The 15,599-nt window shown below is 59.5% G+C and overlaps 6 protein-coding genes across 6 annotated transcripts; all 6 read left to right on the top strand.

Moving 5' to 3' along the window:
* Nucleotides 1-1,023: 1,023 nt before the first annotated feature.
* LBRM_31_0160 (paraflagellar rod protein 1D) lies at nucleotides 1,024-2,811 on the top strand (the record flags this gene model as incomplete). Its single annotated transcript, XM_001566967.1, has 1 exon — nucleotides 1,024-2,811. The coding sequence occupies one exon, from the start codon at nucleotides 1,024-1,026 to the stop codon at nucleotides 2,809-2,811; it is 1,788 nt and encodes a 595-aa protein (XP_001567017.1).
* A 2,736-nt stretch (nucleotides 2,812-5,547) lies between these two features.
* LBRM_31_0150 (conserved hypothetical protein) lies at nucleotides 5,548-6,519 on the top strand (the record flags this gene model as incomplete). The annotated part of the gene is made up of 1 exon (XM_001566966.1): nucleotides 5,548-6,519. The coding sequence occupies one exon, from the start codon at nucleotides 5,548-5,550 to the stop codon at nucleotides 6,517-6,519; it is 972 nt and encodes a 323-aa protein (XP_001567016.1).
* Nucleotides 6,520-7,046: 527 nt separating this feature from the next.
* LBRM_31_0140 (putative ubiquitin hydrolase) lies at nucleotides 7,047-8,546 on the top strand (the record flags this gene model as incomplete). Its single annotated transcript, XM_001566965.2, has 1 exon — nucleotides 7,047-8,546. One exon carries the CDS (start codon nucleotides 7,047-7,049, stop codon nucleotides 8,544-8,546), a length of 1,500 nt encoding a protein of 499 aa, XP_001567015.1.
* Nucleotides 8,547-9,248: 702 nt separating this feature from the next.
* Nucleotides 9,249-11,681, top strand: LBRM_31_0130 (hypothetical protein, unknown function; the record flags this gene model as incomplete). Its single annotated transcript, XM_001566964.2, has 1 exon — nucleotides 9,249-11,681. The coding sequence occupies one exon, from the start codon at nucleotides 9,249-9,251 to the stop codon at nucleotides 11,679-11,681; it is 2,433 nt and encodes an 810-aa protein (XP_001567014.1).
* Nucleotides 11,682-12,190: 509 nt separating this feature from the next.
* On the top strand, nucleotides 12,191-12,586 carry LBRM_31_0120 (conserved hypothetical protein; the record flags this gene model as incomplete). Its single annotated transcript, XM_001566963.1, has 1 exon — nucleotides 12,191-12,586. The coding sequence occupies one exon, from the start codon at nucleotides 12,191-12,193 to the stop codon at nucleotides 12,584-12,586; it is 396 nt and encodes a 131-aa protein (XP_001567013.1).
* Nucleotides 12,587-12,978: 392 nt separating this feature from the next.
* Nucleotides 12,979-15,336, top strand: LBRM_31_0110 (putative FG-GAP repeat protein; the record flags this gene model as incomplete). Its single annotated transcript, XM_001566962.2, has 1 exon — nucleotides 12,979-15,336. One exon carries the CDS (start codon nucleotides 12,979-12,981, stop codon nucleotides 15,334-15,336), a length of 2,358 nt encoding a protein of 785 aa, XP_001567012.1.
* Between the last annotated feature and the right edge of the window lie 263 nt (nucleotides 15,337-15,599).

The raw sequence follows: 15,599 nt of genomic DNA, 5'->3' as shown, positions 1-15,599 counted from the left end.
TTGTGTTTGGCTGATGTGTAATGCTCATGTATGAAGGAAAGGAGAAAAAGGGGGCTGGGTAAAACGCAATGAGCACACTAATGACGTGGTAGTGTACGCTGCACACATACACCGTACACTACAAGGCTCAAGCAGAGATGACCACTCACCCACCACCACTCAGAAGCATTCACGTGGCGGCACGTATTCGACTCTCGTCATGTTTGCAGCACCCCTGCACAGTGGCACACAGTAGGGTGGGAGTGAGTGAGTGGGTACGTATATATACGAGCCTCATTCTGTCGTAGCTGCTCCTCTCGAGTGGGTTTTAAGTGCCTGCGCGCTTATCCCTGCTGAGCCGTTGACACTCTGTTCATCTTTGTAACCTCCACCCCGCACCCACTAGGTGCGCCTCTGCAGCCCCTGTGCTAAGGTAGCCCCGTTGTGTCATCCATCTATGACCCAGCGTCAAACCTTTTTCGGACTTCCGGAAGAAAGTAGTCGCTAAGCCCTGAGGCAGACACCAGTAATCAATCCTCGTGCCAGATCAACACTTTCCGCTTCCAATCCATTTAACACAACCCTCCCTTCTCCACTTCAACACACCCACTTCATATCTGTCCTTCTCCACTACACCACCATGGCACAAACCCCATCATCCACCCCCTTGGCTGCATCCCTTATGCGCATAAACAACAACACCATCCTCCAACACACCAACACCTGACCACATCTGCCCACATCTCCATGTGTGCACCGTACCCGAATACCACCGCCAGTGAAAGCTGCCAGCACTCTCTCCCTCCCACTCGACTAACACTCTACTCACCTTTTTCTTTTTTCTCCTTCACTCTCCTCTTCCTGCAATACACCCCTCTCCTGCGCGTGTACATCGCCTACACACGCAAACCCCTATTTTCATTACCAACGCTTCGATTACTTTACGTCTTGCTCTTTTCCTGGCACTCCTCACTACTCCCCTCCCTTGTACATATACACCCTACACCTTCTCTCTCCCTCTCCCACCCCTCCTCCGCAGCCACAATGATGTCCCCTGAGGATGCGACCGGGCTGGAGGCTGCGCGCAAGCAGAAGATCCACAACCTGAAGCTGAAGACGGCGTGCCTGGAGAATGAGGAGCTTGTGCAGGAGCTGCACATTTCTGACTGGTCGGAGACGCAGCGGCAGAAGCTGCGCGGCGCGCATGAGAAGGGTGAGGAGCTGCTCGCGTCCGTGGAGGTTGGGACGAAGTGGAACCTGATGGAGGCGTACGACCTGGCGAAGCTGATGCGCGTGTGCGGGCTGGAGATGAGCCAGCGCGAGCTGTACCGCCCGGAGGACAAGCCGCAGTTCATGGACATCATTGGGGTGAAGAAGGTGCTGCAGGACCTGCGGCAGAACCGGAACAAGACCCGCGTTGTGAGCTTCACGCAGCTGATCGACAACAGCATCGCGAAGATGGAGAAGGTGGAGGAGGAGCTGCGACGGTCGCAGCTGGACGCGACGCAGCTTGCGCAGGTGCCGACGCGGACGGTGAAGATGATGGAGGACATCATGAACACGACGCAGATCCAGAACGCGCTTGCGTCGACGGACGATCAGATGAAGACGCAGCTTGCGCAGCTGGAGAAGACGAACGAGATCCAGAACGTTGCGATGCACGACGGCGAAATGCAGGTTGCGGAGGAGCAGATGTGGACGAAGGTGCAGCTGCAGGAGCGACTGATCGAGCTGCTGAAGGACAAGTTCGGACTGATCGGGAAGTGTGAGGAAGAGAACTCGCAGTTCAAGGAGATCTACGAGGTGCAGAAGCAGGCGAACCAGGAGACGAGCCAGATGAAGGACGCGAAGCGGCGACTGAAGCAGCGGTGCGAGACGGATCTGAAGCACATCCAGGACTCGATTCAGAAGGCGGACCTGGAGGACGCGGAGGCGACGAAGCGGTACACTGGAAACAAGGAGCGCAGCGAGCGCGCGATCAAGGAGAACGAGGAGATGCAGGAGGAGACGTGGAACAGGATCCAGGACCTGGAGCGGCAGCTGCAGAGGCTTGGGACGGACCGGTTCGATGAGGTGAAGCGGCGGATCGAGGAGGTGGACCGCGAGGAGAAGCGCCGCGTGGAGAACGCGCAGTTTCTGGAGATCGCCGCACAGCACAAGAAGCTGCTGGAGCTGACGGTGTACAACTGCGACCTCGCGATGCGGTGCACTGGGCTTGTGGAGGAGCTGGTGTCGGAGGGATGCGCGAGCGTAAAGTCTCGGTACGACAAGACGAACCAGGACCTCGCGGCGCTGCGGCTGGAGGTGCACAAGGAGCACCTGGAGTACTTCCGCATGCTGTACCTGACGCTGGGGTCGCTGATCTACAAGAAGGAGAAGCGGCTGGAGGAGATTGACCGCAACATCCGCCTTGCGCACATCCAGCTGGAGTTCTGCGTGGAGACATTCGACCCGAACGCGAAGAAGCACGCGGACATGAAGAAGGAGCTGTACAAGCTGCGGCAGGGCGTGGAGGAGGAGCTTGCGATGCTGAAGGAGAAGCAGGCTGCCGCGCTGGACGACTTCAAGGAGTCGGAGGAGGCGCTGGACGCCGCGGGCATCGAGTTCAGCCACCCGGTGGACGAGAACAACGAGGAGGTGCTGACGCGGCGCAGCAAGATGGTGGAGTACAAGTCGCACCTGACGAAGCAGGAGGAGGTGAGGATTGCGGCGGAGCGCGAGGAGATCAAGCGTGCGCGCCTGCTGCGCAGTGGCGGCGAGAGTGCTGCGGCGCAGATCACGAGCGGCTCGCTGCGCGCCGACAACGCGGCGAATGCGCAGCTGGAGCTGTGAGGAGGTCGTGCTTTTGTCAGGGAATCCGCATGGTGAGTGACTGTCTGGGCACCTCAGAGTTGTGGGAGTCCTGCCCCTTAGCTGGTGCTGATCGCTCTTGTCGTGGTTCCTGCAGATGCGGGGCTTTCTTTGGTGCCTTCCTTGTTCGACATGCTCTCTCGACTTTTTCTGCTACCTACGCGTTCTCTCTTCGGGTATCGCTGTGGTCGTGTACGTTGCAGTTGATCTTGTTGTGCTTGGACTCCACCTCTCGTTGAAGGCGGAGACAACCGCGACGAGGACAGCAAGACCAAAGTGTAGGCGAGAGCGATGACTCCGTGCGGCGCTCTCTTGTTCATGTCTCTGTGTGTTGTTCTCCTCACACTGCTCCTCTTCTTTTTTTCCTGAGCAGAGCACTGTTGCCTCTGCTCGTTGTTGTCGTCGTGTCCTTACTCCTTGCGGTAGCCGTCACGTTAATGGTCTATTCCTGTGTGTCTCTTTTTCTCGCTTTGCGTAGCGCGGATGCGTTCCCCCTTCGTTCACCCCCACCAGCGCTGCCTTGCTACGAGAAAATGCGCGCCAGCCCCATTGACACGTCGCCATGGCGGCTGCGCTGAGCTCGGCGCCCCTCTCCACCTTCGTCTGCCTACCGTGCTCCTCACCATCTACTGTAAGCTGTTCTCTTTAGCCGTATTTTGTCCCTTTTTTGCCATTTGTTTTATCTTGGAATCCCATGTTCAGCCCTCTTCCCCTCCCCTCTCTGTCGCTCTCTACTTTGTTGTGCTCTCCTGTCGTCTGCTCTTCCTCCTCTTCCCCTCCCTGTGGATCCTTTTCCTTCGTGCCGTCGGCCCGCTTTTTTCACCTTCTGCCCCGCCCCCTTGTTTGCAGACTGCTGTCTGTCTCTCTCTCATGCTCCCTCACACCTATCCGCTTCTCTTTCCTCACGTGTGTGTGTGGCTGCTCCCCCTCCCCCGCCTACCCCGTCATCGATAGGTGGATGGGAGAGAAGAGGCAGAAGCAAACGGAGTGCAGCTAGTGGGAGCAGGAGGGGGGGAGGAGGGGAAGTATAGTGGCGATTTCCCCCCGCCCTGACATCCAGGCAAAGGATCAACCCACATTCAGCAGCCTTGGTGGGGCACACACTGGCACGGCCCGGAAAAAGAAGGGAGTGCTGCATGCAGGGTTACATTCAGCACAGGCGCACATACCAGCGGCCCCCCTCCTCCTCCTCCTCCCTCTCCACGACCCTCCCTCTTTGTTTTGACCTGTTTTGCTTTTTTGTATGTTATTATTACTGTTCACCCCGCGGCGCTCTTGATGTAGCTGCTTCTTGACATGTACAGTGTTGTCCATTATAGTCTACCGCCAGAAAACGAAAACTGTGTACTGCCAACCACGCACGCAGCAACGGGTGTTGGGGTTGACGAGCTGTGTCTCGCCTCTCTCGCAGATGCCCGGCGCGAGTGCGTGCGCGTAACGCGCTTCGACGAAGCAGTCGGTGAGCACCTTGGCCGTCGTCGCTGGTGTGGCCGTAGGCGCCTTGCAAGCGTGCCACCGTGGCGTTGGCTGTGCGTCACTCCCGGAACGGGGATGGTGGCGGTACCATTTAGGGCACGAGTGGTGATTTGTGCTGACCCTTGCCTGGAGGAATCGAGCTGCGCACAGAGAGGCGGCCGCGCGTGTGCGTCTTGGCAGCCCCTTCGAGCCGCGCAGCTTGAGGACTACGCACACCGGCACTGTACGCATCCGTCTGCCTACGCCAGTTGACCGTGACGTGTGTCTTCCCCTATCCTGGCCGGCGCACACCTTCAGTCTGCGCTCGCTACGCTCTCCTCAGTGGCGCGCAGCACCCCTTGACCACCATAACGATCTTTCTCAAACCATAGCGTTTGTTCTCTCCCTCTACTGCTGCGCGCTCTCTTGCCTACTCTCTTCCCTTTTCTCTCTGTTTGCCATCTCTCTTCCCACGCCCGTGTGTGTGGTCTTATTATTCTGCTCTGCGCAAACTATCCTGTGCCCGTGACCCCCACTTCCATCGTTGTCGGAACACGCCTTGTGTTGCGCATTCAGCTCTCCGCCGCCCTTCGGCTTTGGATATTCGCTACCTGAAAGTCTCTTATCTTCGTTCGCACTAGGACCCCTACTCCCCTCCCTTGTACATATACACCCTACACCTTCTCTCTCCCTCTCCCACCCCTCCTCCGCAGCCACAATGATGTCCCCTGAGGATGCGACCGGGCTGGAGGCTGCGCGCAAGCAGAAGATCCACAACCTGAAGCTGAAGACGGCGTGCCTGGAGAATGAGGAGCTTGTGCAGGAGCTGCACATTTCTGACTGGTCGGAGACGCAGCGGCAGAAGCTGCGCGGCGCGCATGAGAAGGGTGAGGAGCTGCTCGCGTCCGTGGAGGTTGGGACGAAGTGGAACCTGATGGAGGCGTACGACCTGGCGAAGCTGATGCGCGTGTGCGGGCTGGAGATGAGCCAGCGCGAGCTGTACCGCCCGGAGGACAAGCCGCAGTTCATGGACATCATTGGGGTGAAGAAGGTGCTGCAGGACCTGCGGCAGAACCGGAACAAGACCCGCGTTGTGAGCTTCACGCAGCTGATCGACAACAGCATCGCGAAGATGGAGAAGGTGGAGGAGGAGCTGCGACGGTCGCAGCTGGACGCGACGCAGCTTGCGCAGGTGCCGACGCGGACGGTGAAGATGATGGAGGACATCATGAACACGCCTTCCCCCCATCAGAAGCCCATGCGATGAAGAGTCGAGACGGCGCCATCGACAAGGGGCTCGCACGCCACCTCTATCGCCGAGTACTGCGGCTAGTGTCCGTGGCCGAGCAGCCTCATACGCAGCGCATTGCGCAGGTGCAGTGGGCTGAGTTTATGCCCTCCCAGGTGTGGATAGCGCCGGACGACGAGCTGCGTCGCATTGTGCGCCGCTCCTTCGAGGCGCCGCACACCCCATCCACGTTGACGAACGCCTTCGCGTTTCTTAAGGAAGCCCGCAGCTCCCTCTTTTCCATCTGGGTGCTCGCAGAGTGGGAGCGACTGGAGGAGAAGCAGGACCCCTGGGATGTCTACGACGGTATGGCGCTAATGAGCGCCGCGCTGCACGGCGCGTGCGTCGGGTGCGACTCGCAGCAGTCCTTCGAGCGTTGCATCAAGGACTACCAGATGGGTATTCGATCCTGTGTGCAGAACATTGCCCAGTCTGTGCAGGAGCGGATGGATGTGCGCTCGCTCGAGGCGGGGCGCGCGAAGGACCTCAACACGTTTGTGAGGCTTGTGCGCGAGGCGAGCACTCTCGAGCGGCGCGAAGCGAAGCCGGCGGACTTCAGTTTTGTCTCGCTGCTGCAGAGCCACTGCGCGTCGGAGTACGTTCTCAATATCGTCCTCGTCTTCGTACTAAGGGCCCTTGATATTCACAGCACCCTAGTAGGCGCCAATCTCTCTTTTCGGTGGGTGCGGGTGATGCCGCGCAAGAACACGCCCCCCATCTTCGCTTCCTGGACCTACGGCGCCATGCGACGGAGGGAGGTCGAGCAACTCATCCGCACTGCTGACACACAATGGTATCGCTCTGTCCCATGGGACGCCTCGCAGCGAAAGGGCGTCGTTTGCGCGTTGCTGCAGCGCCAGCTGGGGTGTCTCCCTGGCCACCTGGACACGCGCTCCGAGAGTATCATGTCCACCTGCAAGAAGCAAATTCTCTTTCTTCTCTCCTGACCGAGTGGAGGGTAGATGACGCCACCGCTTCTGCCGACACCACGGCGTGCGAGGTCGCCTGTGCGCTAGACCCGCGTTCCATTTGCTTCGTACGTTTCTCCGCAGTGCGGCGTCTGCGCGTTTTGTGTACGCATCGCTGCTGCTCAAGAAGTCTCGGGCAAAGTGGAAAAAAAGGCCACCACTGGCGCACCCGCACAGGGAAACGAGGGATGCCGTTATACTGAACGCCGTGAGCAGTTGTGGCTCTCCTTAGGGCTGCCGCGGAGGATCGTCTCGGTTGTCTCTTCCATCCGCCAACGCGGCGTAGCAACACACAAGCGCGTGCGCTGCGTGTTGGGGTGAGGGGCACACTACCACGCGGCGATCACCGAAACGAATGTCGCACCTTTGGGGCATCTCCCCTAGGCACGATGCGCGCGGGACTTTAGCTGCTCCACTACGTCACCACTGACCCCTCCCTCTATCTTTTGATTTGGGCCATCCAACTCGACACTGACCACTGCTGTAACTCGCACACACACACGCACATGCAGAGACGCACCGCAACTCACCGCTCCTCTTCATCTCCTCCCCATCGATCACCGGCATACCCTTCCTCCCACCACCCACTTAGCCAGTCATTCCATCATCGTTTACTTACGCTCTCTCTCATGCTGGCCGAAATCAAAGTAAAATGGGGGAAGGAGGACCTCACGATGGAGGTGGACCTCGGCAGCACGGTGGGCGCCCTCAAGGAGGCGCTCAAAGCGAAAACCGGAGTGCCGGTGGAGAAGCAGAAACTCATGGGCCTTAAGCCCGCCACGAGCAAAGATGACGCTACACTGAGCGCCGCTGGCCTCGCGCCTGGCAAGACGGTCATGTTGATTGGGTCAGCAGAGAGCGCTGTGGCGGTGCCCACAGTACAGGCGGCCGCTGGAGAGGCGAACAAGACCGGCGGCTTCACCGAGACTACGACCACCTCGAATGGTTTGAGAAATATCGCCAACACGTGCTACCTGAACTCGGCGCTGCAGATGCTGCGCACCATTCCGGAGATTCGCGAAGTGCTCGAGGCGTACCGTGGCGACAACGCACTTCTGCGCCAGCTCAGTGCCGTGCTGCAGTCGTTAGAGAGCACCAAGGAGGCGGTGATGCCGCTGCAGCTCTGGACGACGCTGGTGCAGACCAATCCAACGTTTGGTGAGCGCGACGAGCATGGCGGTTTCATGCAGCAGGACTCGCAGGAGGTGCTCAACGTGCTGCTCCAGGCTGTAAACTCTGTTCTACCCGAGAAGTACGCGCATCTCTTTGAAGGCAAGATGCACCAGACCCTCACCTGTGTTGACGACCCGACTGACAAGGGCAAGGAGTCCGAGGTGCCCTTCACGATGCTGTCCTGCAACATCACGGGCGAGGTGCAGACGCTGGAGGCGGGGCTCGAGCATGCCTTCGACGAGCGCTTCACTGCACCTTGCGAGGCACTGCAGAAGGACGCCGCCCAATTCACTCGCGTCAGCAAACTGAGCGAAGCGCCGGAGTACGTCTTTGTGCACCTGGTCCGCTTCTCCTGGCGCGTGGACATCCAGAAGAAGGCGAAGATTCTCAAGCCCATCACGTTCCCCTTCATCCTCGACACCGCCATTGTCTCCACCGAAGCGCTCAAGGCCTCAGAGAAACCGGTGCGCGAGATTCTCCAAGAGCGGCGCGACAAGGAGTTGGAGCGGCGCCGCCGCCCTCGAGCGGAAAGGGAGTCGTCGCCAGCGGACACACCGGAGCAGGAGAAGGTGCCCCTCATCCTCAAGAACGAGAGCGGTTACTATGAGCTGTGCGGCGTCATCTCGCACAAGGGCCGCAGCGCAGATGGAGGCCACTATGTGTATTGGGGTAGGAAGGCAGACGCGTGGCTTGTCTACGACGACGAGAACGTGGCGGCTGTCTCGAAGGAGGACGTGAGGCGGCTGCGCGGTGCCGGGGAAGCGCACATCGCCTACGTCCTGCTCTATCGCAGTCGCTGCCCCCTCACACGAGCGCCGGTTATTCCGCTTTAGAGTTCCCCGAGGTGCTCGCAGAGCGTGGGGTTGCTGCTGCGCGCCCTCACTTGCGGCTAAGGGGAACGAGGCAAGCGGTGTCAGGACGTGTGGGGAGGGGGAGCGGGACTCTCCCTCGATGCGCGATTGGCGCGAGACGTAGCAAATGCGCCCGGCCTGCTCTCTTCCTTATGTACGTGCGATGTGTAGTTGCCTCTCGTGCCCACAAATCGACCACACTACCGACGCACCGCCTTTGTAGAGCAGCGCATCTCTGTCCGCGCTTTCATGGGGCCCCCGTCCTTCAAACGAACGGTACTCGCTCTGCTTCGCGCCTGTATGCTGCTTCCTTGCACCCTCAACCGTCTCCACGCCAGCAAGGGCATCCTATCCAAGGTAGCTCACTCTAAGTTGGTTGTCGTTGTCCTGCGATGCCGAACACTACCCTCAGCTACTAGCTCACACTATCTCCTGCCCTACAGCCGCTGCCATCGCTCGCCGTCCTCCTCTCACGCTCTGGTAGAAGAAAAGAGCGCCGAAGGATTGGGTGGCAGCCTTGCAGTGTTTCACATGGAAAATTGTGAGTTCTCCTTCGCTCCTCATCGTATCAAGCACACTGGACTCAGACGCTCACGCCGAGGGCTCTGACTTCATCTTTCTCCCAATTTATTCTCCATGCAATACACCCTCCGACTTGTCCATCACCTGTGATTCTCTTACACAATGCGCAAAGCAGCCGCCCGCGTCAAGCGCTTCGACGAGGTGGACTCGGATAGCGACTTTGAGTTTCACGAAGAACTGCCGCCTAAAAAGGTGGCGCCGAAGCTGAACGCTAAAACGGCCACCACAACCGACAACTCTGACAGCATCGCCTTCGAGACGGACCACGACTGCTCGCAACAATCGGAGAAAATTGTTGTGCCGGCCACTCTCCGTCAAAGAGAGTCACCGCCACAGGCTGCGCATCCCGCACATTCACTGGCGGCAGCACTCAAGCAGGCGCTTCCCGTGACCACTGTGAAGAGCGCTTCCTCACCGTCGCCGACTCCGCCATCGGTCACCACTGTCAAACCAGAGGCAACAGAACAGCTGCCGCCGCAGCAGCAGTCATCCACACCGCCCGCATCCTTGTCGAAGCGCAAGAGGTCGGCCGCGGCGTGTGCGGCAGCACCAGGAGTGCCCGCTTCCTCGACCCCAATTGCGCATTCCTCCTGCCCTTCTCTGCAGACGCAGCCTTCCCCGTCAGCGATTCCACCTTACGCGACACCGCACGCAGTGCGCGTGGGCGCGGCACTGAGCCACGGTGACGACGAAGAAGATCGAGCGAGCGATGAGTTTGTGCAACACGTACTGCCGCTTCCCCCGCGCCAGGCGGCAGCAGGCCAGCGACAGCGGGCCTCTGGCACATCGCAAGTGTGGGCAAACAGTAGTAGCGACGTTGCCGACGCCTCGGGGCTACGGGTGTCTGCAGTGGACAACGCGACTGACGAGCTCCTCGTCCGCGCGCAGCTGCGACTGGAGGAGCGGCGCCGCATGAGCATGACCAGTCAGCGAGGAAGCTGTCGGCTCAGCCCGTGGCGTGGCGCCGCGCCACCCGCTCTGAAAACACAGTTTGGCGAGAGCGAGCCGCGGCAGTCGGTGAACCACATCTTATCCACCACGTCCGTTGACCCTCGTGTGCGACGACTGCAGCAGGAAAACACGCGCCTGCAAGACGAAGTGACCTTCCTCAGCCGGGAGAATCAAAAGATGCGAAGCGTGCAAAGCAGTGCCGATGCATCGGAGGCGGTGCGGCTGCAGCTCACCGTCGACATGCTGCGCAAGGAGCTAGAGAGCAAGCAGCTTGGGTTCCAGCGCACACTGGACGCGACCTTCGCGGAGATGAAAGAGGCACAGCGGCAGATAGGGGAGGCAGTGGAGCAGTGCGAGAGCTGCCAGTCCGCGGCGGACCAATACAAGCAGCTCTACAGCAACAAGCAGAGGGAGATGGAAAAGGTGAAGACGCAGTTGCAGTCACTTCTCTACGACGTCAATGCGATGGAGCAACACCAACGCTCCATGGAGTCCGAGTACGCAGATAGGGTGGCCAGTGAAAGGGAGAAGGTGGAGCGGGCGGTGGCATTGACAGAAGAGGTGAAACGTCAGCGCGACCACCTGCAGTTTCTCAACACGCAGCTGCGAAATGAGGTGACGGTGGCGGTGGAGGCAAGACGCCAGGCAGTTGAGCAGGCAGCCAATGCGGGCGATACCGCTCGCCGCGACCGCGCCGACTACGAGAAGCGCATCGCAGAGCTCAATGAGGACATTGCGCAGTTCAAGAAGGCACTGACGGATAAGGACCTCGCTCAAGGAGTGCAGCTGCGCGAGGCCCAGCAAGTTCAGGCGGTTCTGCAGGACCGGATGAAGGAACAGGTGGAGGAGCAACAGCACGAGGTGGAGCGCTGCCGCCGCGCGTTGGAGGGGGTCAAGGAGGATCACAAGCGTGCGCTGCAGCAGGAGAAGATGCGACGAGTCGAGATTGAGGAACAGCTACGGCGGATAGAGGAAGAAGGGCGCTCCATGCAGTCGCGCTACACGGCCTCACTTAGCGCAGAGACGAAGAGCCGCATACACAAGCTGCGAGACGAGATACAGGCGGAGCGCCTTGCCAGGGAGGCGGCGGACCGCGAGGTGGCACGGCTCGCCACGGAGGTGGAGCAGTTGCGCGATTCGGTCTGCTACTACCAGCAGGAGTGCCAACGCCTCTCGACCAACTTGGCGCAATCGGAGCGGCTGCGTGAAAAGGCGGAGCGTCAGTGCGTATCGTTGACGCACACGCTAGAGGACATGATGGCGCAAGAGGAGGCGCACGCGCGGGAGATCGGGCAGCTGCAGGAGGCCGTCACTGCAGCGACGCAGCGGGGCGCGGGTGTCACTGTTGGCTGCAGCACTGATTCGGGCGGCATTGTCAGCGACTTGCAGCAGCTGTCCGACGAGAACGACCGCCTCACCAGTGAGTGTACGCGACTCGCGGACGAGCGGAATACGCTGATCGAAGAAAATGGCCGCATCGCGGAGGAGCTGCTCAAGTGGAAGCACGAGATGCGACAGTACGTGACATCTCACGTGCGCCCCACCTCGTCGCCGCGTGGTCCATTGAGCTCGGTCCCGATGTAATGACAGTGCTGCGAAGTACTGTAGTGTGTTTTCCTCGCGCATTCGCATCTGTGAGGTGGTGGTGAAAGCCTGCTGCTCTTGTTCTTCTCACCCCTTTCTGCGTTAGTGCGCCACGTTGAGGTGTTTGATGGCTACCGTGTGAGCCGTAGCGCTGACTTGGGTGTCGTCGTGTTGGTCTCGTGTTTGCGCCACTGCCTGCATTGGGACTGCGACGCACTACGGGGGGAGGGGGCGCAGGCGTGTACTCCCAGAGCGCACGCCTGCGAGAGTAGTCGTTCTGCCCGCCGGGGTTGGTTAACAACAATAACTGAGATGAGCTGTGTTTTCCTTTGGAGCCCATTCTTACTCGACTCTCCCTCGAATGTCCTTCCCCCTCCTCTCTTCCTCCTCCGTGACATCTCAACGCTCGCACGCCTCCCTTCACGCACAAACGACAGTGGCAAAGAGATGGAAGACGCGCTGTTGGGTATCACGCATTCACATTGTATATCTATCGGGCTTGAATCGGCATGCTGCGGCGCCTCGGCATGCTGCTCGCGAAGCCCAGGGTGGTACCGCGCCGACCGACTGTGCATGCCACGAGTAGCTGTAAGAAGGGCAAACGGCGCTTTGATCTGCTCCACGCTCTGCAGAAGGACCGTCAGCGCATCGAGCGCAACCGCACGCTGCCGTGGCGTGAGAGGCTCGATCAGCTCCGTGTGTACCCATGGAAGCTCTTCTTTGCCTTTATGGTGTTCTGGTCTTGGATGGGGACGTACGCGGTGCCGTTCCTCAAAGGCATGAAGCCCGGCGAGCTCCGCTCGATTGGCGAGAGAAGACCGATTCCAGCAGAGGTGCGGAGCAAGGCTGCACCGACGCCGCAGTTTGCGCACTTGAAGGAGCGGGAGTTGAAAGTGAGAGAATGAGGCGTATCGGCGACGTCTTCTCTGCACTGCTGAATGCCATTTTGCTAAGCACCCTTCTGTTGTTTGCCGCCGCACAGCTGCACACTTGACAAAACAACCTCGTATCCGGCGGCTCAGTTTTCTCGGCCAGCTTTCTCTCGCACTTCTTTGTGAGCGTGACGGCGCGCAGAGCGAACGCGCTGCACCGCAACAGCCATCCACACCTCCTCTCTCTCTCTTCATCCTCTCCCTCTCTCTGAGCTCAGCACCGCACTATTGTTTTGGTCAGCAGAAGCGCCCATTGCTGACGGAAGTCCCTCTTACGCACTCCCCCGCTTCTCCATTTCAGTCCTTCCTCCTATCTCCCCAGCTGGCACCCGCCCCGCTTCTTTCCAGCGGTGCGCAGGAAGGTCATGATCGCGCCCTTTTCCCTGGTGCTGTGTGCGCTGCTCCTCATGGTGGTGGGTAGGGCCCAATATGCAGAGCAGCTCACCCCAAACAGCACGAGCCAGTGCTACTCTGGTCTCAATCTGGGCTGGTCAGCGCGTGTGGGCAGCAGCGTATACGCCACACCGCGCATCGTGGATCTGGCGCACGACGGCCACAAGGAAGTGCTCATCCCCACCTTCTCTCAGTTCCTGGAGGCGCTGGACGGACCCACCGGGGAGGACATCCCCGGCTTCCCGTTCATGCACCCCCGCATGAAAACATATGCGAGCCCCCTTCCCGTGGACCTGAACGGAGACGGTCAGGTTGATTGGTTGGTTGCACTGTACACCGGGGAGCTCGTCATATTCGGCTCGGATGGCAAGGCGCAGGGCTATTTGCAGGTGCCGCCGCTCACCATGAAGAGGAACTGGGTGAGGGACAACCTGCCGCCTCAGCAAGCTGCCAACATCCGCCCTGGCACACCAATCCAAAACGGAACTGTTCTGGAGGACATCTTGAGAGCGCGCCACATGGACGACCTGACAATCACCCCTGACGAGGTGCTGCAGCAGCGGAGTCGCCATTCCCTAACTCGACGACGCCACACCCCGACAGGAGCGGCGGATATGGACGATGAAAACTACGACACTCTTGCAAAGGTCTCGGAGCAGGACGTGATCGAGGACAAACCGAACCCGTTGTTTGACGCTGATGAGCTCGATATAGACGAGGAGATGGGTCCTCCATGGGTGAAATCAGAGATGGACGTGGGACCAAACAGCCACCTTAGTCCGGAGGCGCGTGCCTCTCTGGACCTTCTCTTTCATCCAGAGCTTTACCGGACCTCGAATCTGGCTACCGGTTCGGAAGAGACAATGTTTGAGGGCCGCAACTTGCGACGGACAGCCGACATCATCCTCAGTGAGGACGAGATCAAGGTGGATGCCCACATCCTTGCTACCCCGGTGGTAACGGATGTGGACCAGAACGGCGACTTGGATGTCATTCTGCATGTTAGCTACTTCTTCAGCAATGACGTGATCAACAAGCACCCGGAGCGGTTTCCAGACGGAGTTGACCCTCACGACTTCGTCGCCACGGCAGTCGTGTGCCTGAACCTTGTCACGGGCGAAACACGATGGGCCCACTTGCTACATGCATCAACCAAGAACAGCTCCAACGCTGCCTACGCCCTGAGCACCCCGCTCATCATCAACGCCGACGAAGACCGATCCATGGAAGTGTTTGTCAGCACCTCTCCCGGCTTTGTGTTTGGCTTCACCGCGGATGGGAAACCGTTGGGTGGGTGGCCGGTGCTGCTCGGGCCCCTCTCCGCCAGCCCGACAGCGGAGGACGTCACAGGCGACGGCACCCTCGATATCTGCATTGGCGACACGGAGGGAAAGGTGCGGTGCTACAACGCCTCTGGCACTATCATGTGGGAGAAGGATGTGATCGGTGGCGTGGCCGACCGTCTCACTTTCGGCGACGTTGACGGCGACGGTGTCGTCGATGTTGTCTTTGGCACCACCTCGGGTCTTATCTACGCCCTGCGCGGCACCGACGGCACCGTGCTCCCGTCCTTCCCCATTGTGACGGGTGGCTCCATCGTGGCGCCAGTGCTGCTGCTGAACCTCAACGGCATGATGTTCGGCGAGGGTCTCGATATTGTGGTGCCGTCGCACAACGGCCGCGTGTACCTTGTGCGTGCCTCCTCCGGCTGTGTCCAGACAATCGACATCGACGAGAAGTCCTCCTCCATGGTGCTCGCTGACGATGTGTTGGGCAACGGACAGATGGACCTCGTCGTGACCACCATCAATGGCGGTGTCTATGTCTTCGAGACGGCCACACCGTACACTGCCATGAACGCCTGGCCCAGCAAAACGAAGGGGGTTAACGGCTGCAGTGCGAGCGGGAACCACGTTGGCATCTCCATATCCCCCAACTTCCGCACCTTCCGCGACATTCGCGGCGACACGTTCAACGTTGAGTTTACGATCTACGATGCCCGGCCTGTCATCATGAACCGCAGCTACGCCGTCGACATCACCGTCGGCACTCGTATCCGCCTCTACCGCATGCGCTTCGACAAACCGGGGACACATAATGTGAAGGTGCGCGCACCTTTAGAGAGGATGTACTCGTCATTGAATGTGGTTCTCACGCTGCCGAACGGACAGTCGTTCACGGACTCCATCTCCCTCAGCTTCAATATGTACTTTATGCACGCCATCAAGTACACGCTCATCGTGCCGTTCTTAGTGGTGTCAGCGGCGCTCATGCTGGTCCACAAGCGCCACGAGGTCGTCGAGCCAGAGGCGGTGCAGTATCTCTTTTAGAGCGTACGCGGCATCTCAGCGTCAAATGCCTGACTGAGAGCGCCTGTCGTGTTGTCGTTGCCGTCGCTGTGGCTTCGACGCATTGTTGTCCAGTATATCCATTTACTTGTCTGTGCCCATCTGTACGAGCGGGGGCATCGCTGTGCTGCCTGCCACTAATCCAAAAACGAATCATCGCGCTGAGCGTCGATGCGCTGCCGCCGATGCCGACACTTCACTCTTCAGCTCATGGTGCTGCTGTGCCGAATGTAGCAACACAAATG

This window comes from Leishmania braziliensis, chromosome 31 (genome assembly GCF_000002845.2).
Source record: "Leishmania braziliensis MHOM/BR/75/M2904 complete genome, chromosome 31".
NCBI lineage: Eukaryota > Euglenozoa > Kinetoplastea > Trypanosomatida > Trypanosomatidae > Leishmania > Leishmania braziliensis.
This window is presented reverse-complemented; position numbering and strand designations above follow the sequence as displayed.